At 51.9% G+C, this 19119-nt stretch overlaps 1 protein-coding gene across 2 annotated transcripts in view; it reads left to right on the top strand.

The window, feature by feature from the left end:
• Positions 1-19119, top strand: part of TSPAN14 (tetraspanin 14) — a 51276-nt gene that overhangs the window by 18617 nt on the left and 13540 nt on the right. For both annotated transcript variants that reach the window (XM_015557819.1, XM_015557809.1), the window contains one exon: positions 6120-6217. In XM_015557819.1, coding sequence (XP_015413305.1) covers positions 6137-6217 — 81 coding nt within the window. In that variant the 5' untranslated portion in view covers positions 6120-6136. Of the gene's footprint in view, positions 1-6119; positions 6218-19119 lie in introns of those variants that run through there.

Raw genomic sequence — 19119 nt, 5'->3', positions numbered from 1 at the left:
TGGGGGGGAGGGGGGGCACTGGGTTCTCCGTCCTAAGGTTTTTAAGGTCTGAGATTTTAGGGGCGGTCCCAGGGAAAGATCTTAATAGAATATTCAGTAGCTTTCCAGATGTGCCCCGTCAGGGTTATGTCTGTACTGATTGATTGGCTGGCATGTCCTGACATCAGCAGTGGCTGGTTTTGTTGCTTATCTGGGCCTGGAGCCAAAATACAATGGAGGCCTAGATGTTATCCTAGGGAGAAAGGTCAGGGGTCCAAATCTCAGGATGAGCCATCTGCTAGGGGAGGAAAGTCACCCAGGGGGCAAGGTCCCACCCTACAATTGATTGTCCATTGCTAGGCACCTGGGCTTCCTGCCCGTGACCTTCTGCCCCTGGCCCATGTCCTTGCTTTGCTCCCGTCTAACTGCCTGCAGCTTAACTATAATTAGAGTTCACTATAATTGGGAAAGAAGTGTGAGGCGGTGATTTAGGGGAGAGGTGGTTTGTAGGAGTGTAAAGAGAGTTGTTATATTCTTGTTTTCCAGGGTAGGAAGTGGATAGGTAATAACTAACACTGAAAAAGCAGGGGTAGTAATACAAGCATATTATATACAGAAATTTCTAAGAGATATTTGGGGTGTAAGCATTATTGGGAGAAAAAAATTCAACCCAGTGAATTTGAAGATTTAATTGGCTTTATTAAGCGATTCACGAATCAGGCAGCATCCCATCCAGCAGCAAGAAGGGTGTGCTGAGGCATTTTACAAAATGGAAGGTTTTTATGGGAAAAAGGGTGAGATGAGGGAGCTATTAACAAAAGGAATAATTATTTGGGGGCCTAGAAACCTTTTCTTTGGGGGAAGAGAGAGGGTTTTTATCATGCAGATGGCCTCTGCCTTCTATGGGGAAGGGAGGGACCCATGTGACAGATTACCTTACTGGTGCTTGACCAGAAAATTCAAGCCTGGTTAATTAAGATTATGTTTCTGGCAGAAGTAGAAACTGCAGTTAGATCAGGTGTTAACTGTAGGTTTGGTGTCGGGATTCCAGCACAAGTGACGGCATGCTGGGCCTGTGATTTTGTCTTGGACACCATCAAGATCGGTGAGAAGCTGCAAGTGTCCCTGGGGAAGGGGGAGGCCTGGCCCAGGGCCTCGGATCTGCTTTTTCTCAGCACAGCTTTTATGATAGTTGATTCTTAGATTATATGCAGGGATAATTTTTTCTTTGAAAAAAAAATTCAAACCACAGCAAGTCTAGAATGCATGCCATGTAATAAGGAGAAGTATTGTTTCTTATTTTAGTTGAGTATGCAAGTACGTGTGCACTGGATTGATTTTGTTAGGGTTGCTTACTGTGGGCCACGGCAAAAAATTTAAGAGCCATTTTTAGTGTCTTCTCATTGCCAGTTCACCTTTCACACTTCTGTTCTTTAAATATTTTATGATTAAACACATGCTACTTTTGTAACTAAAATGGCAGGAAGAGCCCTGGCTGGTGTGGCTCAGTTGGTTGGGAGTCGTCCCCAAGCATCTGAAAGGTTACAGGTTTGATTCCCGTACATGCCTGCGGTGTTGCAGGCTACATCCCCCAGTAGGAGGCATGCCCAAGGCAGCCATCAACATTTTGCCCTCACATCAATGTTTCTCTCCTCCTTTCCTCTCTCTCAAAAACTGTCAATAAGAATATTTTGTGAAAATGAGAGGGAGAAGAGGAGGAGAAATTTTATTGGTTAACATAACCCCAAGGTAGACAAGCCCTATTCACAGTGACTGCTGAGGTCACCACACCGGGGGGCCAGCGTCCTCCAAGTGGGCATGCCCGCCCCTCTCCCGCAGCAGCAAAAGCCTCAGTGTACATTGATAATACAAAGGTGTAATGGTAAGTGTATCAGTGGAAACCTTTTTAGAAAATCATTTCTAAACTTACCACCCCATGCAACTGTGTTCATGCTTTCATCTTCCCATGTTGGCCTTTAACCACATGCCTACAAATTGTTTCGTAATTGCCAACTGTGATGTACAGATTTCATACTTAATGCGTATTCTTTTTATTCTCTTGGTTTATTTTCTTGAGGCATATTCTTAGTCATGCATTTATTGGATTAGGGGTATGACCATTTTGGGGAGGATGGGGGTTGAATGTCTAACCGTGTTGCTTACTAAAGAGTGGTAACAGTTTAGCCTGCTGCCATGGAGGTATGAACATACCAGCCACATTCGGGCTTGCCAGCCGCACTGGTGGTTATCTCGTTAAATTAAAAGGTGCGAAATAACATCTCTGGATTGTCTTTGAGTTTTATTTCCGGTGACGCTGCATATTTTTTCGTCTCTTAATTATATTGCCCTTTCATTTCAGTATAATATCCATTTTCTTTGTCATTTCTAAAACTGAAGCGTTTTATTTTAAGTCTGAATTTTTATGTTGGAAATATTTACCCTTTGTTAAATTGCTGCCGATAACTTACCATTTGTGTTTCCTTTTTTATTTTAATGCTCCTTTTAATTGTATGGAAATTTTAAAACTTTTTATGTTTTTATATTGATATTTTTGTTCTTTGGATTTCCCCCCCTCTTGACTCAAAAGTGAAGATCAACGGAGGCCTGAAATACCTATTCTTTCGCGTGTGCATGGGTGTGTGTGTGTGTGTGTGTGCGCACGTGCGTCGTGCCCACATGCAGCCTTCAGCATTTAGATGGATTCTGGCTTATTATTCAGTTCCAGCTATCTCAACGCTTAAATGATGCTAACTTTCCCTAATGTTTAGAGAAGTTGATTTTAAAAACTCGCCTCCTGTTTGCCCCGTAAATGCTTTATTCTGTTTTAATGTTTTGGATTGAGAGAGACAGTTTGAGGATGTGAAATTACATTTTTCGGAGAGTTGTTTTTTAATGCAAGAAACCCCACAAAATAGCTTTTGGAGAGCCTTCTGTGTTGGCAGCGGCAACTAGTTCATGCATCTTCTTTTAGGAAGCGAAGACTCAGTCTCTGTGTTTTAAGGTAAATGGATTTGGTGTTAATTGCATTCATTAGTTGGTAGAGAGCTAAGTTCCTCTGATGTGACTCAGTTTAGCAAATGAGATGAAATGTCAGGGACGACAGCCACTTTGGAGTTGTTTTAGCTGAAGTTTGGGTCTGCTCTGGTTGCAGTTTCAGCACCACTGCCTTTGTCGGCTTCTTGGGGTTCTTTGTAAATGTGGCTCACACCGCAGGTTGGCGGCTCAGGAGTGCTCATCAATCTTTTATCCTTCACCGAGGCTCTGAGGCACTGAGCCGGGCTCGGCGTTGGCTGTGTTCCCCACGAACCGGCCAGCGGCCCGTGTTGGAGGATGTGGCTCCGGCTGGGGTCCAAACAAGTCGTCTCCTTGCCTCCTTCAGTTTAAATTCTGGGCGTGCTCATGTGGACACTAGGCCCCTCTTGTGTGATATGCTGACGTTCAGGACCGGCCTCTCCAGCCCTGGCCTGAGATACAGAAAGCAGAGGGGAGCATGAGGCAGCCTTTCCTCGCAGCTCCAAGGTTACGTGGGAGTAGGACTGGGGGTGCAGGCTGGGGGCAGCTCGCCCCACCTGGCTAGTGAGTCGAGTACCTTCTCTTTCCATGGGGAGGAATCAGCAAGTAGGTGAAGAACCTCTAGGGCAGTGGTTCTCAACCTTCCTCATGCCGCGGCCCTTTAATACAGTTCCTCATATTGTGGTGACCCCCGGCCATAAGATTATTTTTGTTGCTGCTTCATAACTAATTTTGCTACTGTTATGAATCGTAATGTAAATATCTGATATGCAGGATGTATTTAGGCGACCCCTGTGAAAGGGTCGTTCGCCCCCCCAAAGGGGTCGCGACCCACAGATTGAGAACCGCTGCTCTAGAGTGTAGGGCCCCGAAACCTGTATTTATTTATTTTTACATTTTTGTTGATTTCAGGGAGGAAGGATGAGGGAGAGAGAGAGAAACACCAGTGATGAGGGAGAATCATTGATCAGCTGTCCCCTGCATGCCCTCTACTGGGGATCGAGCCTGCCACCCGGACACATGCCCCCACGCGGAATCAAACCCTGACCTCTTGGTTCATAGGTAGATGCTCAACCGCTGAGCCGCGCCGCCAGCTGAAGTCTGTGTTTAGAACCAATCATTCTGGTGCTGCCAGCTGGTCTCCTCAACACAGTGACATTAGGGATCAGTCACTCAGGCCCTGTTTCAGTTGAGGATGCTGAGGCCTGGGGAGGAGGGGGGCTTGCCCAGGGCCAGCTCATGTTGCTGAAGGAAGGAGTTGGCATGGGAGCTCCTGGTCTTCTCACTGCAGCCACCTTTGTGGCCCAGGCTGTGCTCAGGCCTCCTGTGTGCCCTGGTGTCCAGTAGTTCATACTCATTCTTGGAGGGGACTTTTGTGGAAGTGCTGTTCTTTTTTTTATTTTTAATCCTCACCAGAGGATATTTTTTCCATTGATTTTTAGAGAGAGTGGAAGGGGTCCAGGAAGGGAGAGGGAGAGACATCAGTTGGTTGAACCTGAAACCCAGTATGAGGTACGTACCCTTGACCAGAATCAAACCTTCGACCTTTTGGTTCAGGGCCGGCACTCTAATCACTGAGGAATCTGGCCAGGGCTGGAAGTGGTGTTCTGATGGCGGGATGGGGAGGTGGGGATGGGCTGCGGGGTTGTTGCTCTCTCTCTGGTTTTTAAGATTTCCGCAGGCCTTTGACCATCTCCCATTCCCCTTGGAGGGAGGGGCTAGGCGAATGGTGGTGTCCAGCTGTGCCAGTGGATCCCGCTCTGTGGGAAGGGTGGTTGAGCAGTCATAGCACCCCTTTCTAGAGGGATGTGGTTTTCATGCCCCTGCTTGGCACCACTTTCTCAGAACAGCGGCAGGCCCTGGGGCGGCCTCGCAGGACGGTTCGCAGCAGCCACTTGGCAGCGTGGCAGGAGCTGGCTTCTTACTGGTGGTTGTGGGCGGTGGTGTCCTCACTGCCGGTGGCCTTGTTTGTTGTTGCCTTGTTCTGGTATGTGATGCCCCTCTTCTCACCCTGGGAAGTGGAGGCAGGGGGTGGGGGAGAGCTTCCCCCTGTGAGCCTCAGATCCCGCCTTGCCCTGTGGGTCAGCTTGAGGCACCGTTGTCCTTCCTCATCCTTCAGCCACTGCTTTGGCGTTAGGGGTTCACCTGGTCACCACTGGGTTCAAAAAGTAAAGCAGTAAAGGTGGGTCAGGCCCTCGGAATTTCCCTTTGGGGTACCTCCTTTCTGCAGGTTCTCTGAGAGGCCTTGGGGATGGACACAGATAAGGAGTGGCCCCTCCCTTCACCCTGTGCAGTTCGCAGAATGTTTGTAGTTTTAAGGCCAAAGCAGTGATCTTGGAGGGGAGGAGGGGGATGGAGGGGGGGAGGGAAGGGGAGGTTAAACAAGGGAGGAAGAAGAGGAAGGCGTGGGGTGAAAGCTGGGCTCATGGATCTCCCGCCCAGGCCAGGCTGCTAGCCTTCCTCACCTCAGTGAGGCTGAGCTTGGGAGGTTGTCTCTGAAAATCTGAGAGGAACAAATATGGAGCCTAAATTTTGGCTGTTCTTCACTGGCCACTACTACCTCATGTCCAGACTTGGCCTTTGTCTTCACTTCCCAAAGTGGTCAAGTCCCCATTTCTCCCTGGGTTCTCCACTCCTGGCTGCCCTGCCCCAGGCATGGTAGGCGGAAGAACATGGGCCGTGGAATCCTGTCCTTGGTTCAGATCCTGGGGTCTGTCGTTTTTTTGTCTTGTCCTTGAGCAAGTCACATGACCTTTTGGAACTCCTGCTTCCTCTGCCATGCAGTAGAAAAATTAATACCCCAAGGAGAGGAGATGAGATGAATATTTGAGAAGGCACCAAGCAGAAGTGCTGATAATTAGGAGACTCTTAAAGAATCACCATTCTCCATTCTTTCAAACTTCTGTTATTTTTTGGGCTGTTTTCACAAAGTTGACTTAACCTGAGTTTTGCCTAACTTATAGCTGACATTGATAGTAAATTGCACCGGATGAGAGAGAACACAGGGAACAACTGGAGACTCCGGAGTCTGGGAGCCTTACTGTTGCTCTCTCTCTCCTTGGGGAGCAGGTTGGGGGAGGTGCTTTGAAGCTGAACTGCTGCCTCATGGCTCCCACGTCTCTCCACAGGTCCTGCTTCTCGGAAGATGCACTACTATAGATACTCCAACGCTGAGGTCAGCTGCTGGTACAAGTACCTGCTCTTCAGTTACAACATCGTCTTCTGGGTGAGTGGATGAGAGCGGCCGCCTTCCCTTGCTTCGTGCTTCACTAGTAAATCATGATTCTTCACGTACTTTGGGTTTGCCAGGCCCTCCGAGACTCTGCATGGAACGGTGGGCAGGGTTGATGAGCCCTGCTCCAGCAACAAGTTATAAAATAGACCCTTACGTGCTGTGATGGGGAAGGCTGAGGTGATTGAAAACCAGAATGAGTGGTCCAGGTATTCTGGTGATTGAATACCAGGCTACCCCAGCCTGGGGGGTTCAGGATGGCGTGGGGCTCTGGCCCAGATATTTGTCACCCCCATCCCTGCCCCAGGAGTGCCCCCGGGAGTCATCCGGGCAAGGTGCTTTGTTTGCATCAGCCTGTGGGCTAGTTCCTGTTCTCGCTCTGGAAGTTAAGGCTGGGCAAGGGCAGTAACACCCTGCCCTGTGGCGCCGTGTTTAACAGAAAGTGGTATTAGCTCCTGAGCAGTGGAGCAGGGAGGGAAACGCTCCTTGACTGGGGTGCTTGGAAAAGGTCATCCCGAGGAGGGGACCTGTGGACTGAGACCTGGATATGGGTGACGAGGCAGCCACATGGGGATCTGGGGGAGAAAGCTCCAGGGCCTGAGGCAGGAAGGAGCGTGGCGTATGCCAGGTACGAAGAGAAGGCCACGTGGCTGGAGCTGAGTGAGTACAGAGCAGAGGAGACAGGTGAGGACAGAGGCACGAGGGAGCCGGGTCAGGCAGGACCATCCAGTTCTCAGTGAGGATGGAATTATGTTCTTTCTGTAGTGACTCTTGGTGGGTTGTAAGCTGGATGGCGTGATCTGATTTTGGAATGGTCCTGCAGAGTGAGGGGGTGGATGTGGGACCATGTTATGAGGTGGAATTTTGGGGCAGGAGGGACCGAATGGTCTCTTAGCCAGGCATATAGGGATGTCACTCCCATGTGTTAGTGACCATTCTGGAGTCTAAACCCCCATCTCAGGAAGCGGTGGAACAGATGAGGATGAATCCTGTTGACTGAAGGGAGGTCTGGCTGTTGAGCCCTGGGATGCGGAGGCAGGGTTTGGTGGCAAGTCCACTCCACGCTGGCTGTGTGTGCGTGGCCCGAGGTAAAAAGAAGATGAGGTTTTGTGTTGTGCAGCCCGGAGAGGGAGCCTTTCAAGTAGGAAGGAGCAATGAGCTTTCCCCCCGGGGGGTGGAATAGGAAGAGAACATAAAGTTAACGTTAGTTTTGACAAGGTGGGGGTTGTTGGTGACCTTGACCAGAGCTGCTTTTTGCTCTGCGGGGGCTGATACCCACCTGGAGTTGGCCGAGGAGCCAGTGGGACATGAGGAAATGGAGACGGTGACTTAGGACATATCTTTCAAGGACTCTTGCCTGGAAGGGGAGCAGGACAATTGGGCCCTGGCTGGAGGTGGTCCAGGGGTTAAGGAAGATACAGCACAGGTGTGATGCCAGTGGGATTGGTCGAGAGAGACACAGTCATGGATTCTGCTGTGCAGGAGGGCGAGGGCGCGATCACGAAGAGGCTTGTAACACCGTAAGCAGGTATTGCTGACCAGTGTCTGTGGGCAGACGGAGAAGGAAGGACAGAGTGAGTGGCCACGGTGCCACCTTTCACCTCCACGGTGGATTTTGGCACTTCCTGTTTGGATTGGGATTTTTTTTCCCCTCCATACCAGCTGGCTTCCTTAAACTTATTTTTAATTGTAGTTGACACTCAATATCGTATTAGTTTCAGGTGTACAGTGACTCAACATTCATATACCTCATGAAGTGATCACCGCAGGGTCTAGTGACCGTCTGTCACCGTCCACAGTTGTTAGGCCTGAAACTCTTGAGAGCAAGGCAGACTTAATAACAATGCTCCGGCCTCCACCCTTGATTGTACAGCATCACCTCCTGACGATGTATCTCAAAGTTGCGGGGGTTTCTGTCCTGGAGAAATAGGGTGGAATTCAATGGCCGGGCATTCACCCATGTCTTTCCTGAGCTCAGACAACTTTCACCAACGTCATCATTGCCCTGAAGTCGGGCAGGGCCCGGCATTGGACGTGGTTCCTTAGTAGACACATCTCGGGGCCCTTCCTCATGGGGACACTGGCTGTCCCATCCTCGAGATGTGTGGCTTCCAGACCTGCACTGCCCCCGGCCTGGGAGCCCCAGCCCGCTGGATGGCGGAGAACCACCTGCCAGGCTGGCAGTCTCCCACTTTGGCCACTTGTACATCCAGCTGTCATCATCCCGCCGGCTGTGCTCCCTGGCCTTGTGCCCTGACCTCGGGTTCTCATCCTGATCTGTGCAGCTGGAGGGAACCTCTCCCAGTGCTGCCGTGGCTCAGGGTCCGATGTCCCCGTGTCATTAGAGGCTTTTCAGAACAGATTCCTTGCTCTTGGGGAGCTGTGCTCACTTGCCTGATAGTACCTTTGCAGCACCAAACTCAAGTGGTGGAGCTCCTGAATCCAGAGTTGTGGCCATCTGTCTGGTGGCTGAAGGCTGCTGCAGCTTGCTGGGCGTTTTGCAGAGTTGGCAGTGCGCATGGTCGAGAGTTAATCATTTTTCAGTTAGTGTGCACTGGGGCAGAACAGGAAGGAACAAAAAGGAACAGTCAGGAAAGTGAGGCCTGGGAGAGCATGGTGGGGAGATTTGGGGGGAGGGGAGGAGGGATGCCAGGCCCTTGGCTGGGGAGGCTGCCTGGCCCTTCCCTGCGGAGTTCTTGGTGGTGATTTGTTGTCTTCATCTGCCCAGGAGCTGGGAGTCTGGGTGAGACCTGAGAATTGGGCTGCAGAGCCCTCAGGGACCCACGTGGGGCCAGTCTGGACTCTCTAGAACTAGTGACCTTCTAAGCTTCTGTTTTCATTATGAAATACTGATCTCACCTACCTGCCGCTTGCCCACGGGCTGCTCAGAGTGTCTAACCCAGGGGTGGGCAAACTTTTTGACTCGAGGGCCACAATGGGTTCTTAAACTGGACCGGAGGGCCGGAACAAAAGCATGGATGGAGTGTTTGTGTGAACTAATATAAATTCAAAGTAAACATCATTACATAAAAGGGTACAGTCGGGCCATAGTTTGCCCACGGCTGGTCTAACCTGATATGCAAAGCTCCCACCTCCTCAGAGCAGTTCTCTTTTTTAAAAAGAGGATAATGGACGCCCATGTTCCCATACCCTAGCTCAGTGATGGCGAACCTATGACACGGTGTCAGAGGTGACACACAAACTCATCTTTTTGGTTGATTTTTCTTTGTTAAGTGGCATTTAAATATATAAAATAAATATCAAAAATATAAGTCTTTGGTTTACTATGGTTGCAAGTATCAAAAAATTTCTGTATGTGACACGGCATCAGAGTTAAGTTAGGGTTTTTCAAAATGCTGACACGCCGAGCTCAAAAGGTTCGCCATCACTGCCCTAGCTCCAAAAATTACCAACTCATCCAATCTTGTGTCGTTTCTACCCCCCCACCCGCCCCCGGATATTTTGAAGCCAAGCACAGACTGTTTTTGCACAGAGAGTTTTTATAGTGTTGGGTTTGTTTGGATGAGATAACAGTGAGCGGTGGAGCGGGGACTGCCCGGGCTCCGCAGGCCGGTTGGAGTATGCAGAGGGCAGCCAGCTGTTGCTGTGACCACTTCCAGGTGCTGGAACCAGCACAGGTTTCATTCAGCAGTTTGTCCCCTTCCGCATTATTTTCACAGCCACAGTCTTTATAACAAACACCTGTCACACTAGCAGTTTTCTTAAGCTTCTCTCCCTCCAGTTTAGGGACAGATGGTTTCCAAGAGGCCGGGAATGGAGAAACACGGATGCGCGTGTCTGTGTCTGTTCTGAACTGCACGGGGCTGGGCCTCATGGGTTCTGATCACAGGTGTGTCAGGAAACAACGCTCCCAGCCAGCATAGCATTTTGAAGGCACTAGCATTTCTTACATTTAAAAAAAATCATTGTAATCATTATTTGTTTGTGTTAGACCTGTTTCTAGCGCAAAATCTCACTTTGACTTGGGGAAATGCAAATCAAAACCACAGAGATACCACTTTAAACCCATGAGGATGGCTATTACAGAAAGAACAGAACATGACAGATGTTGGGAGGGTTGTGGAGAAATTGGAACCCTTGTGCACTGTTTATGCGACTGTAAAATGGTGCAGCTGCTATGGAAAATAGTGTGGTGGTTCCTCGAAAAGTTAAAAAATAAAACTACCATAGGATCCAGCAATGCACTTCTGGGCATATACCCAGAAGAATTGAGAGCAGGATCTGTAGTGATATTTGCACACCCATGTTCATTGCAATGTTACTCATAATAGCCAAAGGTAGAAACAACCCAGGTATCAACTGCCAGATGAATGGATAAACGAAATGGGGTCTAGGATGCAGTGGAATATTATTCAGCCTTAAAAAAGAAGGCAGTCCTGCCACCTGCCACAGCGTGGATGAACCTTGAGGACGCTGTGGTAAGTGAAATACGTCAGACACACAAGAACAGATACTGTATGATTCCATTTATGTGATGTACCCAGAACAGTCAAATTCATAGAAACAGAAAGTAGAATGGTGGTTGCCAGGGAGTGGGGGAGGGGAGAATGGGGAAGTTATTGTTCAATGGGCGGGGTGTCAATTTTGCCAGATAAAAAATTCTGTGGCCCTAGCTGGTTTGGCTCAGTGGGTAGAGCAGACTGAAGGGTCCCGGGTTCAATTCCGGTCAAGGGCACATGCCTGGGTTGCTGGCTCCATCCCCAGTAAGGGGTGTGCAGAAGGCAGCCATTCAGTGATTCTCATAATTAATGTTTCTCTCTCTCTCTCTCTCTCTCTTCCTCTCTGAAATCAATAAAAATATATTTTTTAAAAAAAGTTCTGTGGATGGTGGTGGTGGTGGTGGCATAACCCTTTGAATATGCCGAGTTCCACCAAGCTGTACACTTAAAAATGGCAATTTGATATTACGCCCACTTACTACAGTTAAAAGTGCTTACACTCTCCCTGGACTTGCCGAGGAATGGAGGCAGGTGGGCCGGGAGGGGTGGTGGGCGGCCCTTTGCTCACTGGCTCCCCAGAGAACTTCGCATTCCCGGTCCCTGGAGTGAGTCCTGTGTAGGGGTCATCGGATGGCGTCTGCAGAGCCAGGATGCTTCCCACCACACACACTGAGGTTAATTGGCACAGGGTCGGGTGAAGGCCTTGCCTGCATCTACTGCAGAGGAGGACTGGTTGAAAGTGAAGAGCTGAGGCCCCTCGTGAGCACAGACAGTGCCCTGTCCAGAGAGCAGGGACCCTGCCGTTGCTGCTCGGTGTCTTACAGAGTGCAGGGTCAGCCTCTGAGCCCAGCGTGCAGCCTGTTGCTGAGTGAGAGGGGCCTCCCTTCACAGTGACAGGTGCCTCCCGTGAGTATGGTGTCGTATGTGTAATTTATGGCCCAAACTTGGAAACCTGAGGTGACGTTGCTAAGAGAAGTTATTAAGAATTTTGCCGAAACAACAGGTGTCCCCAGGACTGTCCCAGGCAGACCAGGATATGTGGTCGCCCCCCTGTCCCCCTCCCCCAGAGGCAAAGCCAGCCTGGTGGGGAAGGACTTAAAGGTGGCTCCCTTCTCCTGCCTGGTCACGGCATCTTTGTGAGCGGAGAGGAGAGTCTTCTTCTCTTCCTGCGGCCTTTATCGCGCTCCTTCTCCCACGAGGGGACAGTCAGTACCTCCTATGCTGCCTGACAGATTGCCCACGTGTGAGCTGGACCCCGTGTCATGTTAGAGCCCTAGGTCTGAGTGCAGATGTTCCTCCCCTTCCATCTCTGGGTAACTGATGCCGTCAGAAAGCCGTGAAAGGCTCGTGTTTTTTCATGTAGCGTCTTTTCATTTTCACTGCTGAGATGAAGTGGTTCCGTTTTCTCTTCAAGTTTTATTTCATAAACGTTTGCAATTGCATGGAAACTCTGCACGAGACGCCCCAGCTGCACCGCATTCCCTCCTCGAGCTCCGCTCTCCTGCCTCATCACCAGGGTCACCCGGTGGCCCGTCCTCGCAGCCTGGAGGCCTGCGCCTTCATGCGCACATCCCCGCGTAGCTCATCCAGGTGGCTGCCGCTTTCCTGAGTGTACTTTTGGAAATTCCCGTATTGGGCATTTAGGTTGTTTCCATTTCTTTTATGATCCCAGATGAGGACGCAGGGCTTGGTTTTGTGTAATACAGATTCTTCTGTGTGGGGGCGGACAGGGATGGTTTGCTGGAGTCGAGCCCTGGGAGGGAGATTAAATGGGTCAGAAGGTGTGTTCGTTGTTCCGATGGCCTGACATGTTTATATAGTCCAAATTGCTTCTCCAGAAGGGCTGTCCCAGTTCCTAAGAAAGAGATCAGCTAATCACACAGGTGTGCGTGTTTCTCCAATGCTTGCCAAGGCAGAGGTCAAGTCAGGGGTCACTTCATCAGAGGCTCTCCTGGCTGCTTGCTGCCTGTGGCGCTGGCCTGCAGGGCCTGGGCGCCTAGAGGCTGATCCCCGGGGGGTGGGGGTGGGGGGTTTGAGGTGCACTGCTCTGCGCCGGGCACCTGTGACCGTTCTGGCTCACAGGTAGTCTCAGGTCTCTGACTGGAGTGCGTGTGACTCAGCATCTCTGCCAGCACCTACTCGACTCAGCCCGGCCCCGGCTGCTGGAGCGACGTGTCTTCTGCGTGGGAGTCTCATTCCCACCTTGTTCGTACCTTTTCCCCCAGAAATGCTTTCTGAAAATAACACCCCTGTTGAGGTGTAAATGAGACAACAACATTTAGCCACTTCAAGTGTACAGGTGGATGCGTTGACAACTGGGTGCCCATGGAACCACCATCATCACCCAGTGAAGACAGAAAACATGTCCCTCACTACGGAAGCTGCCCTGTGCCCTCGGCAGCCGGCCCCCCTTCTGCAGGCAGCCGCCTGCCCGCCTCCTGCCACCGTAAAGCAGGTTTGACTCGGGGATCTGACTTCTCTAGGTTTTTCTCTGTTTTTTCTTTTTTAACTTCATTGATTTCTTTTGAAATAAAAAAAAATTGTTTTTATTGATTCTCTCATTTTTATTATCTCTTTCTACTTTGGGATTATTTTGCTGTTTTTCTAGCATCTAAGGTAGAAGATTCAGTCATTGATTATAAATCTTTTTTTTCTAGTATAAGTATTTTATGTATATGCTTTCTGCATCCCATTTTGATATATTTTCATTTCAGTGGTTAAAATATACTTACATAATCTGTATGTAATGTGTCTTTTCTTTCCTCCTTTGGCTCACTTCAAGAGTTTGACTTTATTCTATTTCTTTCTTTCTTTCTTTTTTCCCCCAGAGAGAGGTAAGGAGATGGGAGAGAGAGATAGAAACATCAATGATGAAAGAGAATCATTGAACAGCTTCCTCCTGTATGCCCTCTACTGGGATTGAGCCTGCACACTGGGTAGGTGCCCTGACCAGGATCCAACCTGTGACCTCCTGATGCTTGGGATGATGCTCAACCAGCTGAGCCACACTGCTGGGCTTTATTCTATTTCTAATGGTTTCATTTGGGTCTTTTTTTATATTTTCTACTAGAGACCTGGTGCACAGATTCGTGCACAAGGTGGGATCCCTTGGCCTGGCCTATGGAGACCAGGCAGGAACTGCTCTCCAACATCCCCCGAGGGGTACTGGATTGTGAGAGGGCGGTTCTCGGGTGATGCACCCTGGAATCGGGCTCCCTTCTCTCTTGTTCCAGGTGCATCATCAGAGAACTGCAGCTGCCAAGTCACCGCAGCTCGGCAGCTCCTGTGTTGAGCGTCTATCCCCTGGTGGTCAGTGCGCATCATAGCTACCAGTCAGATGTTTGAACGGTCAGACGGTCGCTTAGGCTTTTATATATATAGATTTCTCTCTTCATTCGGTTTATTTTTTCCTTTAAATCCCTGAGTTTTAGAATCTTTGCTAATTCAATTTTCTGTCACACCTGTCTTCTTCTAGTTACTGGTCCCCCCCTCGCCCCCCCCTGTTATTATAGGTCACATCCCCCCTACCCCCCTTTTGCCTCGCTAATAACTTTTGACTAGATGCTGTGTGTAGCTCGTCCATCTAAGTATTCTTCTTGCCTTGTTCAGCTTGGGCTGACACAACAGGGTACCTGAGGCAGGTTGCCCTAACAGGAACTTATTTGCTCACACTTCTGGAGGCTGCAGGTCTGAGGTGAGGGTGCCAGCGTGGGCACATCTGGTGAGAACTCTTTTCCTGGCTTGCAGACGGCTGCCTTCTGGCTGTGTCCTAACATGTCAGAGAGAGTGCTCTGGTTCCTCTTCCTCCTACGGGACACTCGTCATGGAGGCCTCACCCTCTGACCTCCTCTAGCCCTAATCACTTCCCCAAACCCCCACCTCCAAATGCATCCCAGTGGTTAGGGCTTCAACTTGTGGATTTGAAGTGGGAGCACCACCAACATCCAATTCCATGCATAGCACTTCCTTACCAGTATTATATCCTCTTAGTCTGCCTCCTTTTATTAACTATTGTGCGTGAGATTCATTCATGCCATTGTGTGTAGTTGCAGCATTCATGTTCATCGTTGCATAATGTTCTGTTGTGGAAATGTACCATTTGGGTTATTTACAGTTTTAGGCTATGAAGTCTGGTGGGAGTGATATGAAGACATACCAGGGTTGTGGACCTGAATTGGGGGATGCTCCCGGGGCTCACGTGTCCGAGCTGAAGGAAATCCTGTTTTGTCTCCAGCGCCAGATGGTGTCAGTGCGATAGCCGAGGGCAGCACACACCTGGCTCTCTGCCTGCTGTGCACACACAGCTTCACTGGGACACAGCCCTGCCCCTGTGTTTGCGCTTCATCTGTGGCCGTGTTCCTGCTCCCACGGTGGAGCTGAGGACTTGAGACAGTAGGCAAAGCTGCAAGTGTGCACTCCCTGGCTCCTGCAAGTGTGGACCCTGGCCCAGGGTCTTGGTTTTCCGTCCACTGTGGGTCACTGTGCCAGCGATGGCAGGGGCTGGGTGGGGGTTCCTTGTCTTAGTTGCTTGAGGAGCTGCTTGTCACCTCCCCTAGATAAGCCTGCTCTCCTTCCTTCCTTCCTTTCAAAGGCTTTGACGCAGTCAGATTCCTGGGCGGGGCTTGGAGGTGGTGGGCTCTGTTATCAGGGAAGGCAGAGGCGTCTGTAGAAGCTCCTCTGTCCGAACGCTGGGGAGTCCTGCTTCTCGGGCTGTGCTGGGCAGGGCACAGGCGCTGCTTGCCCAGCACCACCCTTCCGGCGGGAGGAAGACCGCTGGGTGACCCTGTGCGAGGCACCGTCCTGGCCTGGCCCTGCTTCTTTCTCCCCAGTGAGGAAGCTGGGCCCCAGTGTCCCTTCCGGCTTCCAGAGTCCCACTGGCAAGTGGCTTGGTTTGGACTATTTTAATGTGGGACCATTTTGAAAGGAACGTTCCCTGCTCTGTGTAGGGTTCAGAATGGCCACAGTCCTGAGGGCAAGGCCTCCTGACCCCGCAGACACCCTGGTGTTCCCCCCAGCCCACTGGGTCTGGGCCAGGCTAGGTGAGGGCCCGGCTCTCTGGCGTCCTTTCTGGCCAGTATTTGTTGGCTTTTCAAGTGGCCACGAGCATGTCTGGTGTGCTCCCAACTCCCCGGACCTGAGTCAGGGTTCCCCATCTGTAGCTGCCAGAGCCATGGGCTCCACCCGGACGATTTGGGGTGACAGAGTTTAGACAGCAGGGGGTGTGTATGCTGTTGGCGATCACTGGCCAGTCGGCGATCACTGGTCGCCGCCTCTGGATTTTGCGGATTGGCAAACTGAGGCCCAAGGCAGGGGTGGCTGCTCAAGGTCACGGTGAGCCAGGGACAGAGGTGACTGTGCTAGCCTCTCCCCACCCTTTCCTTCCCATCAGTCTCTCCTGTCCCCCTTGGAAAGCCCCCAGAAGGCTGTTCCCCTCAACTCTGATGTGCTGTTGTCTCCAGAGACCTAAGAAACAGATGCCTGGAAGGAAGGTCCTTATCTTAGGACGAAGCCTAGTTCGGGGAGTTTTCCTGGCGGGGTGAGGAGGGGTTGCGGGGGAGGGCGCGGCAAGTAGTGTTCCGGTCCAGCCCATGCTGGTGGAGCCTGCCCCTCCATGCCTGTGCTCTGTCCCCCCAGGAGGCCGGCCGCTCAGAATGTCGCTGTGCCCCAGGCTTAAGTACATCACCTATGACACTTCCCTCAGTCCTATCGCCTCCTGTGACCCAGGGAGGGAAACAGGCTTAGGGAGGTCCCCCAACTCGCGCAGGTCCCCACGCAGGTCCTGTCTCTAGGAAGCTGCAGGGTGGAGGGCGGAGCCAGGACCCCTGCCCTGTGCTATGCTTGTTCGTCCAGCCTTCTCTTTCCTGGGGGTGCTTCTGGCTTTCTCGCGGCTCCCCCAGGCGGCCCAGGGGAAGCGAAGGGCTCTGTGAGTGTCAGCTTCCCACCAGAGGCTGCGGGGCAGCCCAAGGTGTTGCGCTATTGCTGGCAGGTGTCTCAGCAGGCTGAGCAAAGCCCTCTGGGCCCACAGGAGTGGCCTAAGTATGTTCACACACGGGAATGACATTTCGCAAGGAGCCTGGCCACTAAACTGCCAGTGGAGAGGGGCTGTTTCGACACACGTGGTTTCGTGGTTTCGGGACCTCCTGCCGTCCAGCAGGCCCGGCCGGGGTGGGAGCCTCTGGGGTAAAGCCCCGCAGCTCGCTCATGGGCGGGGGGGTTCTGTGCAGCCCCATGACCAGGCAGGGCGGGACTGTCCTTCCCCTTCCTTCCCAGGCTCCTTTGCTTGGGGTGGGAAGGCTGATGTGGGATCTTTACAGGGGCACCCCCTCTCCCTCCCAGGAGGCCACCTGCCCTGGTTGGGACTCAGCGATCCCCACCACCTGGCGGACAGTGGGGGGCCTTGGCTTTAGAGTCACACAGCTCAGAAGCCCCTTCTGAGAAACGTCCTCACCTCTGGCCCCTTGACCGGCCCCTCCTCCTGGCCAGGGAGATAAGGGAGGTCAGGACTCAGGTTTGGTCTTACCTCATGGCCACCAGCCAGCCAGGTGACTTTGGACAGATAACCAAGTTGTCCTATATATCTGTTTTCCTGTTTGAAAAATGGGGGTAACAGTGCTCGTGTGATGGGTATGGAAGGGCCTCTTCGGGGTGTTCAGTGATTAACACGGGGCCTGGCGCTCAGGGAACGCTGGTGCTACTTGCCACCGTGCCACTGTGGTGACGTCCCCGTGGCCTCCCTTCGGGCTGGGGGGAGCTGGGCCTCAGTCTCTGGGAGGGACTGCATCAGGGTTTAGAAGAGAGACTAGGAGGGCTACTCCGAAGCCGGGCGGCCGGCTGAACCGTCTCCCAGTGAGGATGGCCCAGCCCCACCGACGGTCGGTGCAAGAGTTTACGGCGAACCGGGTGATGCTGGCGGGCCTGGCTGCCGGTCACAGGGCTGCCCTGTGAGCTTTCAGACAGGCCACTTCCCCCGTCTGATCCTTCCTCAGTCAACTCATCCCTAAAATAAGTGCTGGGCCCAGACTTTCTGCCGGGTCAGCATCATTAAACCCAAGGTCTGACATGTGACCCCTGGTTCCTGTCTTTCCTGGTGCAAGTTAACTTGAGTCCTTCCTTTAGAGAAGGAAGGAAGCGCGAGCCCTTTGTCTGGGAGCGTAGCCCGTGTGAGAAGAGAACTGTGCCCAGAGGCGGGGAGCAGGCAGCTCACCGGGGCCCAGTGAGGGGTGGTAGGGGGTGGGCTTTCCTCACCGTCCCCCATGGTGCCAGGCAGTGGGCGCGCTGCCGTGGAGTGCAGCTTGGTGGGCTGGGATGCTGGCTGGGGCCACTGGAGGGGGTTGGGATGACAGCTTCCAGGCCTATCCTGCTCTGACCCTAATGTCCCCGTGGGGGGCCTGGCCTTGGACCTGGCCAGCCTGGCCTTTGCTTGGCCCGCTCTTGCTTTGAGTGCATTTGGACTGAGACCTGGAGAGCGCTGGGAGGCGAGCAGACAGGACCCCAGGCAGGGCTGCTCCGTCTGGGGGCTCTGGCGACTCACGCGCTCACGCCTGCTCTATACCTACAAAGCCCAAGTCCTCGCCAAGTTCTTGGGGTACAACCCAGAACAAGACCGAAAACCTCTCTGCCCTCAGAGAGCTTTAACGGGAGAGACACTGGACAGGTAGCTCGTGTGGCCTTGGCTGACGGCCGGAGGAAAAGCAGGCACGGGAGGTGGTCAGGACGAAGGTGGGGGCTTGTCCACCTGGGACAGGAAAGGAGGCACCTGAGGAGTGGACTGTGAAGAGCCTGGAATGAATGGAGGGACGGAGCCAGGAAGGGAGAGGGAGGAAGGACATTCTAGGCCAGTGATGGCGAACCTTGTGAGCTCGGCGTGTCAGCATTTTGAAAAACCCTAACTTAACACTGGTGCTGTGTCACATATAGAAATTTTTTTGATATTTGAAACCATAGTAAACCAAAGATTTATATTTTTGATATTTATTTTACATATTTAAATGCCATTTAACAAAGAAAAATCAACCAAAAAAATGAGTTTGCGTGTCACCTCTGACACGCGTGTCATAGGTTCGCCATCACTGTTCTAGGCCAAGGGAACGGTGTCACGGCTGTGAGACAGGCTGCGTTTGCTGCGTTCAGAACTGGTACCGGTGCCAGCGTGGCCTGGAGTGGGGTTGGGGAGGGGAGACGGGTAGGAGGTAATGGTGGAGGGTGGGCCAAAGCCTGGCCGTGTTGGTCCTTGTGGGCTGTGGTGAGGAGTTTGAATTTTATTCTAAGAGTTCAAGGAAGTCATTGCAGGTTATGGAGTCGTGTGTTCGGTGTTTTTAAAAGATCATTGCAGTTGCTTGGGGACCTGTGAGGAGGCGCCGAGGGGGTGGACATGGACAGGTGGCAGCAGGGGCAGGAGGAGAACTGGCCACGAGTTTTGGAGGGAGAACCAGCAGA

This window comes from Myotis davidii, unplaced genomic scaffold (assembly GCF_000327345.1).
Source record: "Myotis davidii unplaced genomic scaffold, ASM32734v1 scaffold112, whole genome shotgun sequence".
Classification (NCBI taxonomy): domain Eukaryota; kingdom Metazoa; phylum Chordata; class Mammalia; order Chiroptera; family Vespertilionidae; genus Myotis; species Myotis davidii.
Note: the sequence above shows the minus strand (reverse complement) of the source record. Positions and strands in the feature narration are given on the sequence as shown.